The sequence below is a fragment of the Thalassophryne amazonica genome, chromosome 14 (genome assembly GCF_902500255.1).
Source record: "Thalassophryne amazonica chromosome 14, fThaAma1.1, whole genome shotgun sequence".
NCBI lineage: Eukaryota > Metazoa > Chordata > Actinopteri > Batrachoidiformes > Batrachoididae > Thalassophryne > Thalassophryne amazonica.
In genome coordinates, this window is record NC_047116.1 from 32,899,623 (window position 1) to 32,917,505 (window position 17,883).

The window sequence follows — 17,883 nt, forward strand, 5'->3', positions numbered from 1 at the left end:
GCCATAAAGCCAGCTCTCTATCAATTACAAAGCTCCGGTCATGCGGAGGTCTTGAAAAATAAAGTCATGCTGAGTTATGGTGTTGATTTATAAATAACATTAATACCGATAGAATAACTCCATTAATGTCAATTCTGTCATTTGTACAAAGTTAAAATATAACATATATCTTTTAATGTTGAATAATGCACTAATTCTGACATTTTGTAACAAAGAGACAGATCGCAAAGGATTCTGGGTAAAAGTGCCTCTGCTAAACACTGATTGATTCAGTCATTCATTATGTAAACCAACACGTTAATGTGACGTCGTGTGTTGGTGTTTAAATGTGCTTTTGTAAAATATTCAATTTTTTTATTTGTAAAAACAGGCATTTTTACGGAGCCCTGGAAGTGTCATCGCAAAATTTTTTGCATGTGGAGAGAATGTGCGCTAATATGCGCACATTCTCTCCACATTCTCTCTTTACAACATTCATTTGATGTTGTAAAACGTGCTTTACACTGTGCGAGATGATTTTTCATGCAGGAATTTTTTGGACCAAGTTTCAGGTTAATCGTGCGTCCTGCATCGTGTAGTGTTCATGGAGTATCAAGCTGCGGTCAACATCTGACGACCACCTCCTGATTGCCAAAGGAATCGTCGAATTGTGTTAAAGGAAATGTTTTTTTCTTTTTCCTTTTGGGGCTGTTTTTCCTTTGTTAACAGAGGATTGAGAGATGCTTTTTATACAAGCAGTTCTCTTCTGTTTGCAAAGGTTATAACTATGCGTCTGTTACAAAACTTTTAACAGGTGGGTGCTGAACTAATTTTAAAAATGCGTGTCGCTGTTCAGCTTTGTTTATTTTGTTTATCGGTTTAAAAGGTATCGGATAAAAATTAAATCGGAAGATAATTGGTCTGATAATGGTTTTTAAAGTTATCTAAAAAGATAATCCGATACTGAAAATATTATCTTCGATAATTATCTGTTATCGGATTATCGGAAGTGTGCCCACCACTGGCTAAACATCATTAATGCACAGCAGAGGGAAACATTTTTCCTACAATCTGTCATTGCTTTCCTCTTATGAAGTGCTTCCCTCGTGTTTTCTGCTACACACAATTTATTTTTTGCATGCACAAGCACCATGAGTACCAGTTATGCCCACCCCTGACAATACCAACTGTTATTTGTGGTGATGTCCTGATGCAGATTGGTGCCTTTTGTGCATGTCATGGTTGATCAGTATTGGCTTCAGAAAAAAAACAATACATGCACGATGATGGTTTTTGTTTAACTCATTGGACAAAGCTCGTTTCACCTGTCCTCGGACCTGTCACATAGCCCGGCAGAGTACACACTCACCAACATAAGATTGGGTGCGTCAGCTCACCACAGTGTAACAACAGATCAATCACTGTAAACATTCTGTTCATGACTAGAGTACGAGATGGATTCGGCTGATACAGAACATAGCTGCTTGACTTTTGCCTGGAACTACATTTGATTCTATCAGAACTGTGCTGGTGTCCCTCCACTGGCTTCTGTTGAGTGTGAAAGCAGTTAGAAAAGCTTGTGGAAAGTCAACAACTTGTTCGCATCTGCTGAGGCAACCTCGAGCAACATAAGAGTATCCAAAAGGATCGCAAACTAATAACTAGTTATTGAGTTGATGGTGTGACGCCTGACCTATAAGCTCCTTGTTCCTGACATCCAGCGCCATGTTTCTCAAAGCAGTGGCAACAGAACACACCACCCGGTCATTGTCCATTCGCAGCAGCTCCACGAGGATCGGCAGTCCCTTCTCCTTCCGCACCGCTGCACGGATGTATGCTGCAAACTGCACACAAGCACAAAAAAATTAAAGCATTAAACCTTGATGAAGAGTTGTTACACAGGAAAATGCAGGTCGTGAAGTTTGCATTTCACAGCATAATCTGTCTGTTCCTGTGTGCACGCATCTACCTTCCAGTTGCCCGCTGACAGATTTTGCAGGGATCCAGCAGCACCCTCCAAAGTTGCAGGATTTGAGCTCTCAGCGAGCAAAGTCAAGTAAGGTTTCACCACTGAAGGGTGCCACAGCATCTCTGCACCCTTGGGAGACTTGGAGAAGCCGGGGATGGGTCCCACACCGTCCCACTAATTAGACAAACAGTGTTCAAACAGGCTCTGCACAAGTTCTGACAAGTTGAACTTGCTTCTACTCAAAGCCTCTATCTGAGGGATCACACTCACCGAGTCTTCCTGTGTGCTTTTTTTCTTCTTCTTCTTCTTCCTACCCCAGCAGCTGGACTCCACCTCTTTACTGGGTGACTCACTGCCCAGTAAACCATCCAGCTCGTCACCTCCCATCAGCTTGGATGGTGGCATCTCTAACTCCAGACGATAAGACAGGTTCCTCAGAGTGCAAACGCAGTTCTCCACAATCTGAATGCAGGCAGGCAATATGGGGCGGAGGAGTCCGTTAGAACAACAAGTTTCTTAAGCATAATGCGTAAAGCTGCATTAAAGTGACATTAGTGCAACATGTGACAATGTATTCAGTGTTTGAGATGTGACACTGCTTCACTGCATTACAAATCTGGTGTGGGAAACCAAGTGACGCCAAGAAAGAAAGTACATAGGCCCTAAAAAATCTACACAGATTATACACAGTTTGACGACCATATTGGCAACTGAGAGCATACGATAGTCAGGTCCATAGATATTTGGCCCATGACAGTTTTTGTAATTTTACTTGTGTACACCATCACAATGGATTTAAAATGGGGAAAAAAAAGGGGCTTGTGGTGCAGACTGTCACATTTAACTCTAGGTGTTTAATATACATATTGAATTAACCATTTAATTACAGAGATTATTATCTGCTCCACTCCACAATTAAGCTGTGACTGATGCAGCAACAAAAAAAATTACACTATCCCGTTTCTCTAATCATATCCACAGAAACCTGTAATTCCTTCAGTGTTGTCAGGGGTGTCTTGGTAGCTTGCCTCACTAATCTCCTTGCCTCCACCAGAGAGATTTACCATACAGTACCATACTGCATGCATTTGCTAAAGTACATGAAGTCCAAGATGTATTCAGTGACTTGGAAATGTTCATGTGTCCAACACTCGATTTGTCTAAAGAAAACTGGCTGTACATTTTTTACACAGTTACAGTCATTTTTAGAAGACAATCGCATCCTTGAACAATTTCAATCTGGATTTAGATCACACCACAGCACTTTTAAAAGTACATAATGACGCCACTCTGTCTGTGGATTCAGAGAATCCTGTTGTGTTGGTTCTGCTGGACTTCACAGCAGCCTTTGACACTGTGGCTCACACAGTACTTGTTTCCCAGTTAGAACATCTTATTGGCATTCATAGTATTGCACTTAAGTGGTTTAAATCCTATTTGGCTAAAAAGGAGTTTTTCCATTATGATTGGTGACCTCTCCTCATCAATTGCTCCTCATTGTTGTGGAGTGCCACAGGGTTCTATTCTTGGCCCTATTCTATTTTCATTGTACATGTTGCCCTTGCTGTCAATTATAGCTGAGCACATCCTGTCTTTTCATTGTTATGCAGATGATCTGCAAATCTATCTGCCTGTGTGGACTAATAGAAGCGATGCTTTGCGGTCATTATTTAATTATATTCATGATGTAAAGCAGTGGCTGTCCCAAAATTTCCTTTACCTGAATGATGGCAAAACAGAGACCATTGTGTTTGGACGATCTGGCATAGCGAATGTTGTATCGTCAAACTTTGATGTTCTGGCTAATTATTTAAAACAAGCTGTCAAGAATTTGGGAGTGACATTTTAATAGCTGTTTGAGGTTCATTCAACAGATAAACTCTGTCAAAGCACATTTTTTTTTCTAGCTATGTCTTCTGGCTAAAGTAAAGCACTTTCTCAGTAGATGTGATCTTGAGATGGCCATTCATATGCTTTCAATCATCAGCTCCAGAAATGATTACTGTAATGCACTTTATGCTTGTGTTAACCAGTCCTCTCTTGTACGCCTCCAACTTGTGCAAAATGCTGCTGCTCGTCTTTTAACGAACATTTCCAGACATGAGCATATTACATCTGTGCTTTACTCACGCCACTGGCTTCTGGTTCATTTTAGAATTGATTTTAATGTTTGTTTTTAAAGCTATTAATCGCCTTGTATGCTCCTACTCATCTGAAATATCAATTCTCCGCACTTACAGTAGGACATTACGGGTGCCTGTCAGCTTTATGGGCTGCACAGTGGCTTAGTGGTTAGCACTGATGCCTTACAGCAAGAAGGTTGTGGGATCGCTTCCTGCCCTTTCTGTGTGGCGTTTGCATGTTCTCCCCGTGTCTCCGTGGGTTTCCTCCGGGCACTCTGGTTTCCTCTCACAATCAAAAACATGCTTATTTAGGGTTTGCTCCTTTCTCTGCCCCTGATCCAGGCAGCGTCTGGATCTACATCTGGAGTTGGTCCTCAGGTGCTGGACTTTGGCTGCCCACTGCTCCTAGTGGATGGATTGTGTCTAACTGTAATTAGGATGGATTAAATGCAGAAGACAAATTTCATTGTATGTACAGTTGTGCTCAAAAGTTTACATACCCTGGCAGGATTTTTGCTTTTTTGGCCATTTTTAAGAGAATATGAATGACAACACAGTTGTTTGACAATAAATGGCTTCACCCAACCACTAACCATGAGTGAAAAAAGGTTTTTGTGTTGTCATTCATATTCTCTTAAAAATGGCCAAAAAAGCAAAAATTCTGCCAGGGTATGTAAACTTTTGAGCACAACTGTATATATGTACAATGACAATAAAGGCTCTATTGTATTGTGTTGTATTTACTTAGATGTTCTGAGGTCAAAATACAAACTGGTGCTTTTGTAGTAGCTGGCCCCAGACTGTGGAACAAGTTATCTCCTGATTTACACACTTTCTGACATAGTACTTTTTAAATCAAAGCTGGAGACTCCTTTATTTGAACTGGCTTTTAATATGTAGTGGTACTGTGGCATGTTTTGTTTTTATGTGCCTTTTTAACTCTATTGTATGTTTGTTTTATTTTTGTGAATTCTCAAACTTTGATTTTACTGTAAAGCACTTTGGACACCATCTGCCTGCTGTAAAGGGCGATATAAATAAATGTTGATTGACTGTTTGGAAAATGGAGGGACAGTGTATAAAAAAATTGGTATTCCTAAGTGGTTAACACAATATTTTGTTGAACCTCTTGAATTAATGCTCAACATTTACACTGCAAACACATTCTGACTGATTCATTTCAACTCCATATTGGTGGCGTACAGAGGCAAAATTTCAAAAATTGCATAATTGTCCAAATATTTATGAACCTACCTACATTTTCCCAAGAAATTAGGCAGCTCAGTTTCCAGATATTGAGCAGTTTATAATACAAATAAGCAACTCTCCCTAACCCGTTTTTTTATGATGAGAACACACTGAATAGTGTGTTTGAGGTTTGAGACGGGTCATGAGATTCTGAACTGCTGTTGCTGTTCAGCTTCAGGCTGTATTTCAAGTGACAAAGCACGTGAAATAAGATGCTCCTAGGTGGGCTGTTTATAGAGAGGCAATGAAATGCGAGTGTGTGTTTACCTTGCTGTCAAAATCAGAGGTGTTCACACAGGCTTTGATGACGTAGAGTAATGAGTCAACCAGACCTTCACAAGCACGCATCTGTTTTCTGGCCTCCTCCCCAGCAGAGCTCAGGTTCCTTTTAAAACCATGCACACAAATTACGGAATAGATTTGGCCTTTACTCCACAAACAAATTAGAATAAGTTAAGAAACAACAGCCTGTGTGTATGAGTGTGTGTGTGAGAAAGAGAGTCCCACTTGAAAGTGTAATGTGGGTTTTCTTCAGACATCATCCACAATTTATGAAGTTTGTGTGCTCTGAGTGAGCACATGATATGCATTTAGCTGAGAAAATATAGACAGTTTAGCCACTGAGGCAGTATCTACGTACACGTCAGTGCACACATGCACACTCTGTTCACTGAGCTGTGACCAGTTAAAGGCTCAACCACAATTACAGCACCGCGTCTCCAGAGAAACGAGCAGCGTTGACTATGGATATGATGGTGGCTAGACACAGAAACAAAAACTCTGGCTATGTGGCTAAAATGACACATTAATACTTTCAAATCTCTGTTTCTACAAGGTCACAAAATGCCCCCCCCCCCCTATTGTAATGGATCTCATACACAATTCAACTTAAGACAAAGAACCACCAAACGACTGTCACTTTCTGAAACTATGAAGCTATATAAATTTAGAGTAAATGTACTTTTTTGCATTTTTTTTTTGCATCGTCCCATTTTCCTCAGGCTTTCAAAGAGAAAAGCATGTTCAACAGGTGCTGGCTTCATCCTTAAATAGGGGACACCTGATTCACACCTGTTTGTTCCACAAAACTGACACACTGAACACTACTGTAGATGCTCCAAATTAATAGGGCATATAAGCAACTATGTTTTGATTGTTAAAATATACCATAGAACTGTGTGCCATTTGCTGGACATGTCTGAGCTTTTTGCAGGGAAAAAGCTGATCATCACCACATGTCTGATGGACATTAGGAGCAGGTGTGGTTGAAATTAGCTCGTCAGTTTCTTTCATTCAAGATTTCAGGCCGCAATTGTGTATATATATATAAATATATGAATGTATGAATGAATGAAAACTGTTTATTTCGAACATTTGATACAACAACAATTACAAGATAGATCAGTAAAGACAACAACAAAAAAGTTCCTACTGTGTACCCAACATGTCCGAAAAGGGGTAGGGTGAAGCATCAGCTTATTTATCCCTACCCCTTCTTCCCCACAACCAGTAATACCCTTTGCCACATATACACATAAATTCCTACACACCTAAACCGATATCAATATATATATATATACATATATATACACACACATACATATACACATCAACATACACATATATACACATATACATATATACACATATATATACACAAACATAAATATACACCTACACATACCTACTTACATACAAAATACTATATATTTACAAGCCGAAGCAAACAACAAAAACACCCTAACCCTCATTACCCTTCCTCCTCCCTATACCCAGAAAAAAACATATTTTTGTACCGCTGTTTGAACTGGTTCATGCTTGGACATTGCTTGAGCCCCACTCCCAATCTGTTCCACATCCTCACCCCACAGACAGAAATACAGAAACCTTTTAATGTTGTTCGTGCCCACTGATGCTTTAAATTAAATTTCCCCCTCAGACTGTAATCCCCTGATCTGTTAAAAAACATATTTTTAATATTTGCTGGAAGTAAATTGTTTATTGCTTTATACACAATTTGTACTGTTTGAAAATGAACCAAGTCTGTGAATTTTAAGAATTTGGATTGTAAAAACAGTGGATTTGTATGATCTCTATAGCCAGTATTATGAATAATTCTTATAGCTCTTTTCTGCATTACTGATAGTGATTGTGTTGTACCTTTATAAGTATTACCCCATACCTCTGCACAGTACTGTAAATATGGTAAAACCAGTGAGCAGTAAAGAATGCGGAGTGAGTTGTGGTCCAGAATATGTTTCGCTTTGTTTAGAACTGAAATGCTTCTTGACAGTTTACTTTGTATATGTTTTATATGAGTCTTCCAGTTTATCTTATCATCTATTATCACCCCCAGAAACTTATTTTCATGTACCCTTTCAATATCTACCCCCTCGACTTGTAACTGAACCTGTATGTCTGTATTACAATAGCCAAATAACATGTATTTTGTTTTACTTAAGTTTAATGATAATTTATTTCTGTCAAACCATATTTTCAATTTTCCCATTTCTATACTGATCCTCCTCAGTAACTCCTGCAAATCCCCCCCTGAACAAAAAATGCTTATGTCATCTGCAAATAATACTAATTTTAATATTTTGGAAACATTGACAATATCATTTATATAAATTAGAAACAGTTTTGGACCCAATACTGACCCCTGTGGGACGCCACAAGCATTGTCCAAGCATGATGATGTATATTCCCCCAACTTCACAAACTGTTTTCTGTTACTTAAGTAGCTTCTCACCCAGTGCAACACCAACCCCCTAATCCCATACTGTTCAAGTTTATTGATTAATATGTCATGATTAATTGTATCAAAAGCCTTTTTAAGATCTATAAATATTCCAACTGAATGTAATTTGTGGTCTATGGCGTTTGTAATCTCCTCAACTGATTCTATTAATGCAAGTGATGTTGAACTATGTGCTCTGAATCCATATTGACTATCAGTAAGTAATTTATGTTTATTTATGAATTTGTCTAATCTATTATTGAATAACTTTTCTAATAATTTGGAAAATTGTGGAAGCAAAGAAACAGGTCTATAATTTGTGAAGTGGTGTCTATCCCCAGTCTTATACAGCGGCACAACCTTAGCTATTTTCATTTGATTGGGAAATTTACCGGTTTGAAATGATAAGTTACAGATGTATGTTAATGGTTCTACAATCCATTCAATGACCTGTTTTACCACCACATCAATTTCATTTAAATCGGTAGATGTTTTATATTTACAATTATTCACAATGTCTATAATTTCATTTCCATCCACTGCTGTGAGGAACATTGAACAGGGATTTCTTTCTATGAGATTATTATCCCAATCCTCAGGTTGGGAATCGGGAATTTTTTCTGCCAAGCTTGGTCCAATATTTACAAAAAAATTATTAAAACCGTTGACTACCTCATCCTTATTTTCCTTCTTGACATTATTATCAATGAAATACTGAGGGTAACTCTGTTTTTTATTACCATTTTTGATAATGCTATTTAATATATCCCATATTCCTTTAATATTGTTTTTGTTATTATATAATATGTTACTATAATATTCCTTCCTACATACCCGTATAATATTAGTTAATCTATTTTTGTATTTCTTATATCTATTTTCTGCCTCTTTAGTCTTTAGTTTTATGAATTCTCTATACATTGTATTTTTCTTATTACATGGATTTCGTAACCCTTTCGTCATCCATGGTCGAGCTTGGATTTTTTGTTTTCTGTAGTCTTGTTTAATTGGACAATTTTTATCATATAATGATGTAAATATTTGTAAAAAAGTTTCATATGCACTATCAACATCACTTTCACTGTATACCTTTTCCCAGTTTTGCTCCTGTAAATCCTTCTTTAGTGTGTTCATGTTTTCCTCTGTCCGCACTCGCCTGTATTTTATTTTCTCCTCTGGCTGATTCCGCCGATGGTTTCTATTATAAACGATGAAAACTGGTAGATGATCACTAATGTCATTGATTAATAATCCACTCACAGTGTTATTCTCAATATCATTGCTGAATATATTATCAATTAAGGTGGCACTATGGGATGTAATTCTGCTTGGCCTGGTGATTTTTGGATATAAACTCATACTGTACATTATACTGATAAATTCATCTGTTATTTTATGCTTATTTGGATTGAGCAGATCAATATTTAAGTCACCACAAATGAACACAGTTTTTTGATTAGTTTTTGAGAACATTTTTCCCATACAGTCAGTGAATGTTTCAATACTAGATCCTGGTGCTCTATATATACAGCTGACTAATACATTTTTGCTTTTTTCTTCACATATTTCAATAGTTATACATTCTAATAAGTTATCAATCACAGTTGTCATATTGTCTACTATTTTATAATCCATGTTCTTATCCACATACACAGCCACTCCTCCTCCACTCTTATTCTTTCTGTTTACACAATTAAATTCATATCCATCCAGTTCAAAATCCATTCCTTTATCTTCATTGATCCATGTTTCTGATATAGCAATTATGTTAAATATTTTTTTAAACTGACTTAAATATTCTTTAATGTTGTTAAAGTTTGCATATAGACTTCTGCTGTTGAAATGGATTATTGATAATTTGTTATCCGTTTTAATGATCCGATTAAACTGTTCATCTGTATAATAGCAACAACTGTCATTGATATTTGAGAAGAAATTATTGTCCGGGTCTATATCGTGCTCCAAGTCCAGTACATTGTGGTCTGTGTATTTAAATGTTCTCAGTTCTACTTTTCCATGATCAGCAATCCTTTGAGTTATATCCTTCTTGTCTCCAGATGTAGATGAATAGGTAGTAGATGAATAGGTTCCTCTGGTCTGTGTCATGGTGTTGTGATGTGTTTGTGTCCTCATACCTTATTGGTCATATCTGTCCAGATCCTCGCTTTAAGAAACACTATTGTTCATATTTGTCCAGCTCCTCGATGTTCCTTATTGCCATGACTTTTGCTTGTTCTGGTGATCCGTTCAGTTTGATGAATATTTTACAGTTTGAAGTCCATGTGTGCTGGATTTTTCCCTGTTTCTTCAAGAAGCGTGCTTTCCTGGCGATGTCGGCATTCCGTTTGGTGAGATGTTCATTGATGAATACGTTTGTCCCTTTCAGTTTTCTTCCTTGTTTTAACAGTGCTGTTTTGTGTTTTCTGTTGATGAATCTCATGATGACGGTTCGTTTATCACCGTCATTTCTCCGGGGCAGAGGGTGGCACGCTTCAATGTTATTTAAATCCATTTCTATACCTTTAGATAGGAGGAAATCAGCAACCTGTTTTTCCACAGAGCTGACCTCCTGTTCACTGGGCTCCCCTCCGCTCTCATCTGTTACCGCCCGTGCGTAGGACCATGGTTTGATGTGAAGACCTGTGATGATGACGTCGTTGATTCTGGTGTACTGCTCCAATTCAGCCACTCTATTTTCCAGCTGCACCAGATGCCGGTCTTTCTCGGCATTCTGGAGCCGTAATGCCTTCACCTCCTCCACCAGATCCATGATTGATTTCTGTTGCTGCTTCACAACAGAAATCTCCTCTGATAAAAAGTCCAGAGATTTTTTAATATCGTCACCTTCCTCCGCTGTCAGAACCTTCTTAGGCCCCATGGTCGGCTTATGAGCAGCTTGTCGATCGCCGATGTTAACAGCCTGCGTTGTTTATCACCGGGATGGATCTGCACTGCGCTGGTGCCGCGCGGCCTCGGTGTTTCCGCGCTGATGGATCCGCGGTGGCTGCACGAGGCCTCGGGGAAGCATATAGGGTGTCCCAAAAAAATATACAACATTTAAAACAGTCAGTTTGACCCTTAAATGCTACAAACTTAATCACTTATGTTTCTTTTTTACTTGCAGAGACCCTGAAGTTTATGTTGAAGCCAAGCATCAATGCATTGAAGGAAAACATCTGCAGAGAAATCCAAAACATTCCTCAGGACACTTTCCCCAAAGCATTTGCAGGCCGTAATTGGCCAACGCGGGGCCTACATTGAACATGTTGTCTAAGAGACTGACAAAATGCAGGGCCAACATTGACATTGGTATGAAAAACTTCAACCTTTCAACTTTCTATCCAGCCATAAATTTATTTCCTAGACATATGCTTTGACCATTTTCTTTGCTGATAAAATGTTATATATATTTTGCCAAAATCATAGATCAAAAATAAATAAATTAAATCAATAAATAAATTAACAGTAATGGGGACAGGCTTGAGCCTGTCAGATCTCAGAAGCTAAGCAGAGTGAGTCCTGTTTAGTACTTGGATGGGAGACCTCCTCCTTCCTGGTGGCTCCATCCTCAGCATCCTTCTCCCTATATACCCCGAGTCCCTCCTCTGCACAGATACAAACCATCTCAATATGGCCTGTGTGACTTTGTAAACTGTCCCACCTGAGCTGTCCCTCTGATATGTTCATTCCTAATCCTGTCCGTCCTCATCCCTCCCAAAGAAAATTGGAGCATCTTCAGCTTTGCCACCTCCAGCTCTGCCTCCTGTCTTTTTGTTCGCGCCACCATCTCTAAGCCGTACAACATAGCTGGTCTCACTAGTGTCTTGTAGACTTTCCCCTTCACTCTTGCATATATCCTTCTGTCACAAATCACTCCTGCCACCTTTCTCCACCCGCACCACCCTGAACCTGAACTTGGTATGCAATAGCAATCTGGTGAAAAAACTAACATCTTTAAACGGCAGTACAACAGTCAAATATGGTGGAGGTTGTGTGACGGTGTGGGAGTGTTTTGCTGATTCAGAGTGTCAAACCATAATTGGTGGATTCAGTTAATTGTAAATAAAAAATGTCAGGTCATCTGAAGCAGTGTGAGAATGTGATCTCCAGCACAAGAGCAAAGCAGCCTTCACAATGTAAAAAAAGAAAAAAAAAAAAGTTTTGGAGTGGCTACATCAAATTCTTGACTTCAATTCTCTTCAACGGGCAGTTCACCCTTGAAAACCCATGTATCTCACTTAAAGCACCCCCCACCACGACTACAGCAGGAGCTTGTTTTACTTTGGATGCAATAACACTGACTGTCCACAGAGGGGGGCCAGTGCCAAGTCTGTGCATCAGGTGGTTTACCTCAAACAGCCTGTGGTGTTCCTCAGCACCAGAGAGGAGTGGAACTTCAGCTTGTGGTCATCGTCAAAGGTAGAACTGCTCCATCCTGAGTGAGGGATGATCACAGTGTTGGTCACAGTCGTTAAGGCGTCCCGGATGATTGTCATCTTGACAGTGTCACATGACGACAGGTTCCACAGCACCCCTGTGAAGACGTGCAAACACAGGCACTGAGAAACAGCCTGGTGAACCACAGGTTGTGTCACTTATCACGTGCAGTTAGGGTAAGCCACCAGATCTGCCGACAGTTTAGTCTATTCATAGCTCATTATGAGCTCATTATGAGCACATGCACGCGCATGCACACACATACACACACACATAACAAATGCATAGAAACAAGCAGAGCTGCAAAACATACAAAAAACAAGAACTCGTCTCAAATAACTGACATAAAATATGAAGTAGAATGTGTACTTGGAGTGCAACACCTGCACCTTACATGTTTGACAGAGTTGAGCAAAATTAATTCCTTGAGTTTCAGTGATACCAAAATATAAGTGAGGTTCTGTGAGCCTGACATTTCATAATTTCTGGCCACAACTGAACCACTTATCCTTGACAAACCCGAAACCCTTTTCAACTCCAATGTGTTTGAATTGAACAGCTATGACCTTGAAAGTATTAGTGTACTAGACCTAAATGTTGACCCTGGTCTGTAACCTTGAACCATGTAACCTTGAACAAACATAATCTCTCTCAGACTGACCCCCCCCCCCCCCCCCACACACACACACACACACAACCACCGCCAAGAATGTCTGCACAACCACTGTGCATGGAAATTTTGAAAATTCAAAGATACTTTTGGTAACCAGTCATAATCGTGCACAGTCCTGGCAGCCTTTGATGTTGCATCTGTGGAGGATTAGCCAGCATGTACTGTGTTCTTCTAATTAGACAGTGCTTACTGTGAGGCTTACGCTAAGGCGCAGGGTGCTCCCTGCTTTCTGCAGGGCAGCAGCAATGCTGGACAGTTTAAAGCCGATAGAGCTAAAGCAGACTCCACTGCAAATACAAAGCAGTTAAATGTATGTAAAACCTTAAGAAATGTCCCAATAATTTGGTGCAGTCTCTGATTCACATGTAATTAATTATGTGTTGTTGGTCCAAGTGCTAATTTTTGCTTTAGCTATTTTGAAAAAGCTGTCTGCAGGTAATTTTGAGATGAACAAATTCTCACACATCTGTGTAGTTGATTCTGAACAGTTTCCTTTTTTAAACAATAGCAAAGTAATATATTCAACAGACTGCAACAAAACATGGGACATCTAACTTCAGCTTTTAAAAAAATTATTTGATATCTTTCATATACACTAAGACATTACTGTAGTAGTTACCATATTTTCTGGAGTATAAGTCACTTTTTTTTTTACTAGACTGGGAGGCTTACACTCTGGTGCGACTTATATACCAAAAAGGTTGGTATTAATAAATAAAAGCAATTATAATTACTGTTTATATAGACCTTTCCCAAGAATCAAAGCACTAACCAAAATAAACTTCAATAATAAAAGAATAAATGACAGTAATAAAAAATACACTACAACAATGCACAAAAATCCCAAATTAAAGAGATCATAAAACAGAAAAAGTGCAACTTATACTCGGGGAAAATATGGCATTTGTGCTTAAACTCTGGAATAATCTATGTCCTGTTATTAAGAGATCCATTTCACTCAGCACTTTAAAAAAACTCCCTTACTGTATATCGCCTGGGTTATTAACATGATTACTGTACTAACTGGATATATTGTCTGTCTATGTACGTGTGTGTGTGTCTTAATACTTTTATTACCGGTTTGTTTGTTTGTTTTTCATCTCTTAGCCAATTTCTCAAAAATACATCAAAAGATTTCAACAGAATTTGGTGGACAGGTAGGCACTGGGTCAGAGACATGCTGACTAGACTGTGAGACAGATACCGATCCCCCAATTTCACACAGCAGAGATTTATTTTATTTTTTATTTATTTACTTTTCTGCACACAATTTCTGAATTGCTCAGTGTCTCAGCTGCACAGTCTCAGCTCACCAGTTCTCCTATGGCACAGAACCAGGACACACATGACACAGCACACGGTGCAGAGCAAAACAACAACAAAAAAAAACCCAACACAATAAATACAATGACACTGCTGGACAGGACGCATCCACTGAGATGTCAGATGGACTGCACAGTGTATAGTTTGTTTTCGTGTAAGAGACAGAGTGAGAGAACGAATGAAAGAACAAACCAGAAAACGAGTGTGCATACACAAGAAAGATTGAGAGAGCGAGAGCGCACATGAGAGAGAGAAAGAGTGGAAGAGTAAGTAAGAAAGCATGAAAGAGTGTCCGAAGGCTCCGGGAGGAGGCACTTTACATGACAATTGGCTCTGTGAAAACAAGACACTTGTTCTAAATTCAGTGCGACTCTGTGACGTTGAGTTTAAATCCTCTAGAATCATCCATCTCTTCTTCACATTTAACCCGTTAGGAGTGTTCCGTATTTGTTAGTAGGTCAGGAGTGGGTTGAAGGACAAATCAACTTTTATGCGTCAGTCGCTCCATCTTTTATTCACAGAAGGCAGAATACGAACAGAGCAGACATGGCTTTCATCCCAAGTGTGAAGAGTGCTTGAAGAACTAAAACAGACCACTCCTGGCAACAGGAGTTACACACTAAGTGTCCTCTATCTGTATTTGAATCTACTTTTATTCTTTTGAGTGTTTTTGTGTTATTCTGTAATTATTTGTTATTGTGAAGCATATAACCTATCAAGAAATAAAGTGCTGGGATTCGTCATAATTAGAAGCTCACACAAATGACGTGGTGACTGCTTGAATTTGGGTCAATTACAACAATCACCAGAGTGTGAAATCCTGGAGGAACCGTTTTTGACTCCACAATCTCCATGCTGCTGTACAAGGTGCTCTGCAGCACCTTAATGTTAATTTGTGGATAATGCCTTCTCCCTGCAGGATTTTGGATGAGCTGCGGCAAATCCACCGGGGCATGACTGACAACACTGTCGGTGGTGCAACATCAGCGGCCACGCCCATAAGTCATATCTGACAGTCAGACAGCACAGGCCTGCATGTGTGCGTCTATAATCATTAAGTGCCTGGAGCGATTAGTCTCCCAGCACATCAGAGAGCGCCGCCCTCCCTCCCTCGACCCCCACCAGTTCGCTGTCAGAGCAAACCGGTCTATGCAGGATGCCATCGCCCTCACTCTCCGCACAGCGCTGAGTCACCTGGAGAACAAGAAGAGCTAGAGGATGCTCTTTGTGGACTACAGCTCAATGTCATTTAACACCATCATAACAGACATTCTCATCACCAAACTGCTGAAATTACACATCCCCCCCGTAACTGGATTAAGAATTTTCTGATGAGCCGCCCTCAGTGTGTGACACTTGGACCCCACCACTCCTCCAGACTCACACTCAGCACTGGTTCCCCTCATGGCTGCGTTCTGAGCTCTCTACTGCACACCCTGTACATCTACAACTTCTCTCCAACCCACCCAACCAACCGCATTATAAAATATGCAGATGATACCACAGATAGGAAAAACAGATAGAATTTCCCCCCAATAAATGGAGAACAGGTGGAAACTGTCACAGCCTTCGGTTTTTCTGGGCACCCACATCTCCACAGACCATTCCTGGGCCTCCAACACCAGGGCCCTGGTTAAGAAGGCTCAGAAGCAGCTACATGTCGTGCGTGTCCACAGGAAGAACAACCTGTGGAAAGCATACTGACAACACTGTCTTAAAGATCATTAGCTGCCCTCTGCTCAACCTGGAAACATCCTGCTGCCTTAGGAGAACCAAGGTCATCACAGGAGACCCCTCACACCTTGCCTACTTGTTGTCTGACCTGTTGCCCTCAGGGAGACGCTACAGTCAACAAACTCCCACACCAGCGGGATGACAAACAGCTTCTTCCCCTGGGTCATATGTACTGCAAACACCCATGGACACACCCATGGACACAATCACCCACAGACCTACAACATAACCCCCCAGGTCAACAAACAATCCAATCTATCTCCAACCCCACCCACCGCCCCCTTCCCGGACAACGAAAGACAAATAGACATATATTAGTATACAGTACATATTTCATATTTAAAGAACTTTTTGAGGTGTATAAGATGTCTTTTTTTTTGTGGTGCACGGTAGCTCTGCAGGAGCACCCCCAATTTCACTGTACCCCCCCCCCCCTCCCCACCCCCACCCAAGTCCAAATCAAGCGGCCAAAACCTACAGTTCTAGTTCCAAATATGGCCACAGGCTGGCTCCTAAAGTGAGTCAATCCACACAGACTTCCATGTTGTAATAAACAAGCATAAACAAACATGTTTACAACCTGGAACAAAAAATGGATTTGCTCTCTCTATAGCTGGTGTCTCCCTTCATGACAACAGTTGTGGTTTGAATTATTTATTTATTTTTACATAATTCATCAGTTTCAGATATTTTAAGCCATACAGTTATAAAGAATTAGGGTTAATCCGATTTGAGTGACAGCTAGTGTGTTGGGTGCAGTCACAAGCAAAGGCCACAACTACCCGTGACAGTCTCTGCCCCTGACAGTGGTGGGCACAGTTCCGCTAATCAGCAAACTGCTAATTACCGAAGCAAACTTTTTTTGTTAGCGGATTAGCTTTTCAGCTAATTTTGAGAACCATCAGCTAAAACTGACAGTCAATTAACTGCTAAATTTAGTTCAGCTAGCTTTCAGTCCGCTAACAAGTTTTTTTTTTTTTTTTTATGAGTGAGTAAAGCTTAGTAAGTCCCTTCGGCTGCTCCCTTGTTTGCACTTGGGGTCGCCACAGCAAATCCAAGGTGGATCTGCATGTTGAATTGGCACAAGTTTTACGCCGGATGTCCTTCCTGACGCAACTCCATATTACATGGAGAAATGTGGCAGGGGTGGGATTTGAACCCGGAACCTTCTGAACTGAAACCAAGCGCATTAACCACTTGGCCACCACCCCTATGAGTGAGTAAAGCTTAATGGCCAAAAACATTTGCAAACCCTAAAATCATACATGTTAGTTCCTGTCTGTTGTGTTTTGCAACAGTCAGACCACTGTGAGGAGCTCAGTCCTCCCCCAGCAGAAGGCGGACTGGCTGCCGGCTACAAAAAAAAGGGGGGGGGGGGAGTCATTTATTTTCCACGTGCAATGACACAGACAGTGGGCAGGACACATGAAACGCAAAGCACTTTCACTCATGGTTTCACTTAAACAAAACTAATTCCGGACAGTTCATCAACATCAATGGTGACTCTGTCCTTTTTACAAAGTGAAAATCTTTTAAAGTAATGTGCTAATTCTGAAGATTTGAGTGTTAACAGACAGTTAACAGAGAAAGTCAGAGGCGAGATTGAGATGGTTTGGACATGTGCAGAGGAGAGACCCGGGGTATACAAGGAGAAAGA

At 40.1% G+C, this 17,883-nt stretch overlaps 1 protein-coding gene across 5 annotated transcripts in view; it reads right to left on the minus strand.

Annotated features, from left to right (window-relative positions):
* Positions 1-17,883, minus strand: part of LOC117525137 (plakophilin-4-like) — a 237,110-nt gene that overhangs the window by 12,886 nt on the left and 206,341 nt on the right. For all 5 annotated transcript variants that reach the window (XM_034186983.1, XM_034186984.1, XM_034186986.1 and 2 more), the window contains 5 exons: positions 12,410-12,593; positions 5,587-5,704; positions 2,219-2,410; positions 1,949-2,122; positions 1,673-1,823 (listed from right to left, as the gene is read on the minus strand). In XM_034186983.1, coding sequence (XP_034042874.1) covers positions 1,673-1,823; positions 1,949-2,122; positions 2,219-2,410; positions 5,587-5,704; positions 12,410-12,593 — 819 coding nt within the window. The remainder of the gene's footprint in view (positions 1-1,672; positions 1,824-1,948; positions 2,123-2,218; positions 2,411-5,586; positions 5,705-12,409; positions 12,594-17,883) is intronic.